This window comes from Callorhinchus milii, unplaced genomic scaffold, assembly GCF_018977255.1.
Source record: "Callorhinchus milii isolate IMCB2004 unplaced genomic scaffold, IMCB_Cmil_1.0 Scaffold161, whole genome shotgun sequence".
Lineage (NCBI taxonomy): Eukaryota > Metazoa > Chordata > Chondrichthyes > Chimaeriformes > Callorhinchidae > Callorhinchus > Callorhinchus milii.
The window spans coordinates 95,174-105,549 of NW_024704902.1; the positions used below are offsets into that span (position 1 = coordinate 95,174).

General features: G+C 44.5%; 1 protein-coding gene across 1 annotated transcript in view; it reads left to right on the top strand.

The window, feature by feature from the left end:
- The window catches only part of LOC103188183 (zinc finger protein 592), an 82,168-nt gene extending 74,598 nt beyond the window's left edge, over positions 1-7,570 (top strand). Inside the window, exons 7-9 of the mRNA XM_042345927.1 lie at positions 956-1,068; positions 6,085-6,220; positions 6,655-7,570. Of these exons, the coding sequence (XP_042201861.1) occupies positions 956-1,068; positions 6,085-6,220; positions 6,655-7,164 (759 nt within the window). The 3' untranslated portion in view covers positions 7,165-7,570. The remainder of the gene's footprint in view (positions 1-955; positions 1,069-6,084; positions 6,221-6,654) is intronic.
- The last annotated feature ends 2,806 nt before the right edge of the window (positions 7,571-10,376 follow it).

The following is a 10,376-nucleotide window of genomic DNA, read 5'->3' on the forward strand; positions in this document are numbered from 1 at the left end:
CTCCCGGTGGTGACAGTTACTGTATAACATGGGGCTGCCTCGTGGTGGGATCGCCTCAGCAATCCCTGGGGAGTGGTGTTGAGCCGCTCAGATGTAAAGCTCATCTCAACGCAATGCAAATCCAACCAGGAGCTTGGCATTGGTGAGGTTCTGGGAATCCAGAGATATTCAAAGAGATATTCAATTAACCTCTAGCCTGTGGTGTCACTCCATTGTCTTCATCGCTGGCAGCCGTGATGGATTTGCACAGATATCAGCTCCGGCCACTCTCCACTCAACGCTGCCGCTCAAACATTTGATCTGAATTCAAATAGTTTCCTTGGCCACACAAGAATGTATCAAAGCGAATTTTTATCGCACAGGTTTATTTATTTGGTTTAAGTTAGTTGCATAAGATGGCAATTTCAACCAGTTGAAACATAAATGTTTCAATTAGTTGGAACCTGGGCTGGAGTCCTGTAGCTCAATGGTTACAGCACTCGCATCACAAGTGAGAGGACCTGGGTTCGATTCCCAGCTCAGGGCGAAATGTTTGGCAGGTTTCTTTGCATGCCTCTGTTTACCTAGTAGTTAAATAGGAACCCGGTTGTTAATTGATTAGTAGATAATAACCAGGGATAATAATCCCTCCAAAAAAAATAATAATATTAATATGGTCACTCAATCCACAACTGTTTGTGGGACGCTGCTGTGTGCAATTGGCTGCTGTGTTTCACCCCAAAATATACAGTCAATTCACTTTACAGTATATTCTGTGAAGTACTTTGAGACGTCTCAAAGATGTGATAAGACATGATAAGGCACTATATCAAATGCAAAGATATAACAATTATAACATTGTATTTATCTTTCCCAAATTTTTTTTGTTCTCTCCTTTTCTGGAGGCAGTGGTTAGAGGAATCTGTTTCCACCACCAGATCAGACAATAATTATTTTATTCTCTCTCTCTCTCCAGTCAATGAAGAGATATCCCTGCCGGCAGTGTGATCGTTCGTTCAACACCTCCCACAGCCTTCGACGACACATCCGTACCAACCATAACAGCTTTAAGAGAACCTACACCTGCTGGTAAGCATTGAGACTGGCCCATTCGATGAGAAAGCCATTGGGAGCCAAACACAAGAAACCCTTCGACCACCTCCCCCCCCCCCATCTTAAATCAAAGTAATTTTGACAAGTTGCACAATTGAATTAAAAAACATCTGGTTGTGTGACCTGGAGGTGGATATTTTCTTAGTTACCTGTTGATGCTTGGGTCATACGTAGGTGTAATGCTTAGTTTGAATTACTCAACTATTGTTTATATTGTGTGTCAGCCTGGCTCAGTTAGTAGCACTCTCATTTCTGAGACAGAAGGTTGTGGGTTCAAGCCTCACAATGGGATTTTGAACTCAACAACAACAACAAAATTACATTTATAGAGCGCCTTTCACATCGGGAGGACGACCCAAGGCGCTGGACAGTCAGGGGTCAGGACCTGAGCATGGGGGAGGGTAGGTGTGAGGGAAGGCAGAGAGGTTGGTGGGCGACTGAAGGTACGATCAAAGAGGAGGGTCTTGAGACCGGCCTTGAAGGAGGCAAGGGAGGAAGCGAGGCGAAGGGAAACTCACAAAGTCACAAAGTTTAAGCTAACACTTCAGTGCAGTGCTGGGGATAGCGCTGCATTGTCAGAGGCGCCGTCCTTCAGATGAGACATTAAACTGAGATCCTACCTGCCAACTCAGGTGGATATTAAAGAAGTAAAAAGCGCTATAATAATAATAATAATCCTTGCATTTTTTAAAAGAGGTGGCTACTGAGATAGTGGATGGCTTGTCTTTGATCTTCCAAAATTCTCTGGATTCTGGAACGGTTCCCATTGATTGGAAGATCGCAAACGTAACACCACCATTTAAGAAGGGTGGGAGAGAAAAGATGGGGAACTATAGACCAGTTAGTCTGACATCAGTAGTAGGGAAAATTATTGAGTCCTTAATTAAAGATGTCGTTATGGGATTCCTGGAAGACCATAACAAGATTAGGCAGTCAACATGGCTTTACAAAAGGGAAGTCATGCTTCACTAATCTTTTAGAGTTTTTTGAAGATGTATCTGCAGGTTAGAGAGGGGGGAACCAGTAGATGTAGTATATTTAGATTTTAAGAAGGCATTTGACAAAGTGCCACACAAAAGGCTATTGCACAAGGTTAAGGCCCACAGGATTAATGGGAACATATTAGCACGGATTGAAGAGTGGCCAACGGGTAGAAAACAGAGAATAGGGATAAATGGGTCATTCTCGAATTGGCAGGAGATGTGACTAGTGGAGTGCCACAAGGATCAGTGCTGGGCCTCAGCTATTTACATCAATGATCCCGCCGAGGACATTGAATGTAACATATCTAAATTCGCGGATGACACTAAACTACGTGGGAGAGTAAGCTCTGAGGATGATGCAAAAAAATTGCAACGGGATATAGATGGCGAGGGGAGTGGGCGAGAAGGTGGCAGATGGAATTTAATGTGTGAAGTTATTCACCGAGGTAGAAAAAATAGAAAAACAGATTATTTTCTAGAGGGGGAAAGATTTGTTAGTGTTCAGAGGGTTTGGGTGTCCTTGTACACCAGTCTCAAAAGGTTAGTTTGCAGGTGCAGCAGCAACTAAGAAGGCGACCGGCATGTTAGCGTTCATTGCAAAAGGTTTAGAATATAAGAGTAGGGAAGTCTTGCTGCAACTGTATAGGGCTTTGGTGAGACCGCACCGAGAGTATTGTGTGCAGTTTTGGTCCTTATTTAAAAAAGGACATATTTGCCCTCGAGGGGGTGCAGCGTAGATTCACTCGGTTAGTTCCTGGGATGAGGGGACTGACCTATGAGGATAGGCTGAATAAACCAGGGCTGTATTCTCTAGAGTACAGAAGAATTAGAGGGGATTTTATTGAAACATATAAGATTCTTAAAGGGCTGATAAAGTAGTCACTGAGGGTCTTTTTCCCCCGGTATGAGAATCCATAACCAGGGGTCACAGTCTTAAAATTAAGGGTCAGCCTTTTAGGACAGAGTTGAGGAAACATTTCTTCACTCAGAGGGTAGTGAGTGAATTCACTCCCCCAGAAGGCTGTAGATGCTCAGTCTTCAAGGCTGAGACTGATAGATTTTTTAAAATATTGGGGGATATGGGGATATCCCCATTAGAGTTAGGTCTGAAAATCAGCCATTATCTTATTGAATGGCGGGCCAGCTCGAGGGGCCGAATGGTCTACTCTTGCTCCTAATTCTTATGTTCTTATGTTCATTTGATATAGCGCTTTTCATGTCTGAAATGGTGTTGGAAGCAGATTCGATAATCACTTTCAAAAGGGAATTGGATTAAAAAGGAAAAGTGTGCAGGACTACGGGGTAAGAGCGAGGGGGGAGTGAGACTAGTTGGTAGCTCTTCCAAAGAGCCGGCAAAGGCACGATGGGCCAAATGGCCTCCTTCTGTGCTGTAAGGTTCTATCATTCTATTCTATGAAATACGCTGATGAATATTGACCAGAGCCCTTGGTAAAATGTTCACTGGAGCCTGCATTTTAGTGCAACCCACAGAATTTTGGAGTGCGAACTATACATTACAACTTGCAATTCAGGAAGATGATTCTTATTAAACTTGGAACATTCTGCATTGGAACCAGGTGCAAGCAGCTGTTTACCCAGTGGCCTGAAATGTCTATTGAGGGGGTGTTATGGAAAGTGTTAGGAAAGTCAACATTACGAAAAGTGAACATTTTACTCTGTGAGATGGCTTATTTTAATGTTCATTTGTTTTTCGACAGTTTCCTAAAATGTTATAATAATAATAATCCTTCATTTGATATAGTGCTTTATCACATCTTCTAGACGCCACGAAGAGCTTCACAGAATATACTGTAAAGTAAATTTATATTAAAAATTATATAACAAATAAATATGTATAAAGTAAAGTTATATGATAAAAGAGTTCTGCAGGAAATCGCAGAGCCGGGTTGTGCTGGGTGTGAAATGGCCTGTGCTCGCTGATACCAGCAGGGGTGCTTCCATGGTATTCCGTTAGTCAGTGCCAAATAAAACAGAATTTGCAAAGATTCACAAAAATAACACATGTACAAGCCCTGGGTTCAACCAGTTTGCATTTTTGCACATGGTACGTCATGCGTTGACATCTCACATATGTGCACTCAGTGTGTTGGCTGGATTGTACATGCCTGGGCTGTGTTGGGGGTGGGGGGAGGGGGTGGGGGAGAGAGTAGATCGCTAGTCCTTCTCCCTGGGGAGAGGGGAACTGGGGCAGTTTAATGGTTCCGGCAACAGGTGCGGTAGAAATCAGCCTTAAAACTCAGCTCTGCCCATTTATTGAAAGTAAACTGAAAGCCACATATCTTTTTTTACACAGTTTGAGTGCATGTTTTTTCAGTGCATTGGGTAATGCTCCACATAGCGTGAGCTCCATCTGGTCTGCAGGCAGTCTGTGCGTGGGTGGTGTGTTCATTATTTATTTGTTTTAGACTGTGTTGGTTTGAGGGACCTCAGACGTGCGTACTTATAGATGTGGAGGCTTTTCCTGGTAATCCACAGCTGCTGAACCTGATATCAGCCTGGCTCAGTTGGTAGCACTATATATATGACCTCTGTATAATAATGTGCCCACACAATCCTTTCTCATTCACCTCATTCATCTCATTCACACCATCCCGGGTTCAATTCCTGGACAGGACGAAACCTTAGGCAAGTTTTCTTACTCCAGAAGCCCTGTTTACCAGCTGTAAGTAGGAACGCGGTTGTTAGTTGTTAATTTTCCGGGGGTAATAATCCCTTAAAACAAAAATGTAAAAAATGGTCACTCAATCTACAACTGTTGTGGGACACTGCAGTGCGCAAATGGCTGCCGTGTTTCGCCCACAAAATATGCAGTCAGTTCACTATGTATCTTGAGAAGCGCCTTGAGAAACCTCGAAGGCGTGAAAAGGTGCTATATCTAATAATAATAATAATAATAATAATCCTTGCATTTGATATAGCGCTTTTCAGGTCGGGAGGACGTCCCAAAGCGCTTCACAGAACACACTGTAAAGTGAATTGACTGTAAATGCAAGGATCATTATTTTATTATTATCTCTTGAACATTCTCCTGCCTGGAAGAAGCAACCATAGTATCAGTTGGTTCCTGCGGGAAATTGATCTTCTGTAGGTTAGCCTGGCTCAGTCGGTAGCACTCTTGCCTCTGGGTCAGAAGGTTTGGGTTCAAGCCGTACATTAATTAGTACTTTGAGCTCACAGCCCAGGCTGACACTACAGTGGTGAGAGGCGCCATCTTCAGGTGGGACATCTGCCTGTTCAGATGGTCGTTAAAGGTCCTGTGACACGAAGTGAAAAGAGAAGGGAGTTTCTCCCAGCTTCCTGACCAGCAACCCTCCAGCTAAATTTGTCTTAATAACTTCATGGCTGTCTGTGGGATACTGCTGTGCACCAATTGGCTGCCACTTTTGCCTACAAATACACAGTCACTGCACTTGATAACAATTTGCTGTGAAACGCCTGTGATGTTCTGAGGTTAGACCAGTCTGTATTAAATGACAGGATTATTTGTGCATCTGAGTGAAGCTGCCATGTGTGAGTTGGAGTGACCTGTGGGGGTGTGGGAGGGAGGGAATTAACTTCCAGCAGATAATTGAGTTTATGTCACAGGGGCTCTTTACAGAAATTACACAGTTCAAGCGTTTTGATAGAGTAGATCGGGGGAAACTGTTTCCTCTGGCCGGTGGGTCAGTAACCGGGGACATAGATTCAAGATAATTGGAAAAAGAACCAGAGGCGAGGGAAGGAAAACATTTTTTACTCAGAGAATGGTCACTATCTGGAATGCGCTGCCTGAAAGGGTGGAGACAGATTCAATACCAGCTTTCAAAATGGAATTGGATAGGAACTTGAAAAGGAAAAAATTGCAAGGATTTGGGGAAAGAGCGGAGGAGTGGGACTGATTGGGTCGCTCTTCCAAAGAGCCGGTACAGGCACGATGGGCCGAATGGCCTCCTTCTTTGCGGTAATATTCTATGATTAGTGGCACTGACTTTTCTGGGATTATTTTCAGGTACTGCACGGATGAAAAGCACTTTTTCGCCAAGCGTTTCCTGCTGGAGAAACACATCAACTTAATGCACGGCATCAGGAACCCAGACTTCAGCCAGATGCCCAAAGCTGTTGCCATAGGCGGAGACTCAACAGAGGTAAGCACCTTCCTCTTTGACTGGGTCTTCCGTCATCATTCCTCAACAATCCGCCTTAGCTCCCACCTCTTGATTCCTAGCTCAGCTGCAAAACTTTGACTGCCCAGCACCTTGGAACATCCTCTTTTTTTTGTTAGATCAGGGTATCAAATTATATGGGGAAAAGGTGGGTAATTGGAGTTGAGGTACAGAGCAGCCATGATCTTATAGAATGGCGGAATAGACTCGAGAGGCTGAATGGCCTGTTTTAGTGTTTCAGGTGCCTTTGAAATGTTTTGGCTTCTGCTTTTACCAGCAGGGTTTGGTGTAGTGTTTCATGCCTTTACACCCACCGTGTTTAACAAAACAATTCTGCTAATTATTTACCTTTATTTTCTCGATGACCTTATTTGAGTGATTCCGGCAGCTGATTGCCTTCTCTTTCTTGCCTGCAGAGTTTAACCGTCAAACGGGTGCCAATCGAGTCTGAGGGGGACGAGCCAGCCAGCTCTGACTGTGAGGCCACGACTCCCAAGAAGCTGAAGGTCGCTGTGTCTAAGCAGCACAGATGCTCCAAATGTGGCTACGAAACCGAGGACAACGCAACCTTCCTGGGGCACATAGCTCAGCACAAGACAGACGGCAGCACCTTTCAGTGTCCGCAGTGCGGCCTGTGCTACACCTCGGCCCTCTCCCTCAACAGGCATCTATATATCGTCCACAAAATCAAGGAGACGGAGGAGAAGCCGGAACCCGATTTGGTGAATGAAAACGGGCAGGAAGAACACAATGGGCAGCCCAACACTACAGAGGAGGACGACAAGGAGGAGGAGGAGGTGGGCTCTGGGCTGCAGTGTCGAGTCTGCAAAGGAGAATTTGACACTGAGACAGCATTGAGCGCTCACGTGCGGACTCACGGGATGCGGTTTATAATGTCCCAGCAGAACGGAGGAGCGGAGCAATGACTGCAGCACGCGGAGTAGAAGAGAATCTTTTTAATCCTCCTTCATCCCCGAGTGGCTGCGCGGAGCCCCGGGAGGCTGCCGGCCTTCATGGAGTCATAAGACGGTAACTTTATTTTTAAGCAACAAGTGGTACTCGTTGAAAATCAGTGGCCGAGGCACTCACTCTCCCAGCCCTCGAATCACCACCAGAGCAAAGCCAGTGCAGGATCAAACCCTCCTGTATGTTTTGTTAAACGAAAGGAACTGTCCTTGTGTCAAAGCTGTTAAGTATTGGTTTGGGACAACCCAATGCACAGGGAAAGCAAACCAGGCGACACTTCCTGGGTCTTCCCGTCTGAACAAGGTTTGTAATGAGTTACTCTGAGGTCCCAGTGACCCACAGTCTCTCACTGTGAGCTCGCCAACCGGCTTCCAGGTCCCCTCAGCCACACGTTTAACTTGAGGGCTTTTGTGGAGTCCTGTAGCTCAGTGTTTAGAGCACTCGCCTCACAAACTGAGAGGAACTGGGTTTGATTCCTGGGTAAGACAAATTTCCTTACTCCACACCCCACTGTTTACCTATCAATAAGTAGTGACCTGGTTGTTAGTCGATTGGTGTATCGCTTTTCCAGGGATAATAATCCCTTCAAAATAAATAAAAAATAATGTGGTCACTCAATCCACGACTGTTTGTGGGACGCTGCTGGGCACAATTGGCTGCCGCGTTTCGCCCACAAAATTGCAGTCAATCCACTTTACAGTATATTCTGTGAAGCGTTTTGAAAAGTCTCAAAGACATGATAAGGCGCTATATCAAATGCAAGGATTATTATTCTCGCTCAGAGATAGAAACCTGCTCCCTGGGCCTCACTAGATCAGAGTTAGGGATTTGGAGTTTGAGAGTCATGTCTTTTCAGCACATTAAATTATTGAAAGTTATTGTCTGCCTCCATATGCTTTTATCAAGTTGAACATTTAGTGAGGTTTTGCCATTGGCACAATAAGAGTCTGTAAGTTGTTGTCAATTTTGAAAAATCATGCTGCCCCGACATTGCGAGTAGTTTCACAAAGACCCCCAGTGGGTAAAACAGAGCAAACAGCAACTGAAATTCCCATTCAGATTAATTTCAGGGCAATGCTAATAGCACAAAAAAATGAAATGAACCAGAATGATCCATTTGATGATCAGAAAATGAACCTTTCATGATCAACAGTATTTTCATCAGTTATTTGCTTAATGTACAGTAAAGAATTCCTTCCCCTCCCAGTATTCTGTGAAGCGCTTTGAGACATCGTGAGGCAAGGATTATTATTATTATTTTGTTCATTTAGAGCATAAGAGAGAGACAGAGAGAGAATGCATGTGTGCCTGTGTGTTGGGGGAAGCAGCTCGCAGCTTGCTCTACGATCCTCGCTGTCCTTGCTTGCTTGATATTTGATATAGCGCCTTATCACGTCGTCAAGACAGCTCAAAAGTTCTTCACAGAATATACTGTAAAGACCCCCTGTGTGTGAGATCTACACCTTCCCTGTTCGTGACATTGCTTTCGCAATGGCTGGCTCAAACAGCCTTTGGAGGTTCACCATTTCCTCCTCTTATTGTCACCTTTGGTTGTAAATTTTCCTTTCCTCTCCCTGTCTCTCTCTCTCTCTTTCTCTCCCTCATCTGCCCTGGTGACAAGGCAGCCGTGATCTCTGGTCTATCTCTGCTTCCTGACCTTGGCTCTCTCCATTTTACACAGAACTAGATCACTAGTCTAGGGACAAGCAAACTCCCGTCAATTACTGTCAAACCGAGGTGATAATTTATTCCCCTTTTTGTGTCACATTTGTGGAATTCCAGCACTATAAATTCCTGACTATAAATTGCATCAGTTACATGTATGTGATAAAGTCATACACAGAAGTGCAGCTATAATGCACTTCTCCTTTACAAGTCATGTCCTGAAAACAATTGACTCTCCTTTTTTACCTTCCACTGGTGTGTGAGCCCTTCGAGACACCATCCGAGTGAGCGTGGGCGGACTGTTTGACTGCATGGGACCATTTCCCATCCACACCCTGATGCCCTCGTGTGAACTACTACATAGAGAACTGAGTGTCGATGAGACCAGGACCCCTAATTAATACTTTACTGCTGTGTGCAATTGGCTGCCATGTTTCACCCACAAAATATGTCAATTCACTATACAGTATATTCTGTGAAGCGCTTTGAGACGTCTCGAAGACGTGATAAGGCGGTATATCAATTGCAACGATTATTATTATTTTAACCCTTGGCCGTAAGTACTGTCTCCCACTCTGAAATCCATTTGCTTTTTTCTCCTTCTGTCTGGATGTGGTTCCACAGGGTGGGTTGCAATGTGTACCTGCCAGACCGGTCACTACACATGTGCAAACCTTGCTGGTGACTGGAGAGGTATTTGGCTGCGATCGGAATCACAGAGGAGGACAAACCTGGGCACCTTCCCATGAGTTCCCCCTTTGTTTCTCCTCACTCCCCCTGCCCCCTCCATCACTGCCAACTCCATGGATCTTAAAGGTGATTGATTTTATCACCAGGGAATCCGTTGTCAGGAGCTGATGCTGCATGATGTAGTTCAGCACAGCTACCGCTCCTGCCCCCTCCACTCCCCACACGATACACCAAGACAGTGGAGTCCTGTAGCTCAGTGGTTAGAGCACTCGCCTCGCAAGCGAGAGGATCGGGGTCTGATTCCCGGGAAAGACAAAACCTTGGGCAAGTTTCCTCACTCCACACGCCTCTGATTACCAGCAGTAAGTAGGAACCTGATTGGCGGATCCTTTTCCAGGGGAAATAATCCCTTCAAACCAATAAATACATTTTAAAAAATAATAATAATTTAGTCACTTAAATCCACCACTGTTTGTGGGACGCTGCTGTGCCCAATTGGCTGCTGCGTTTCGCCCACAAAGTATACAGTCAATTCACTTTATAGTATATTCTGTGAAGCGTTTTGAGATATCTCAAAGTTGTGATAAGGTGCTACATCAAATGCAAGGATTATTATAAACAAACCATCTACAAGCGTTCAGTCATGACTGACAGAAATTAATTATTACATAGACTACTGACTGGGGCACCATATCTCATTTGCATTAATCACCAAAACGCAAGGAAAAACACTGAAATCATGGAAGAGTAGAATTAAATTGATAGATATTTAGAAGCACAGATCTAGAAATGACTGCTGTCTAGTATTTTTTAACAT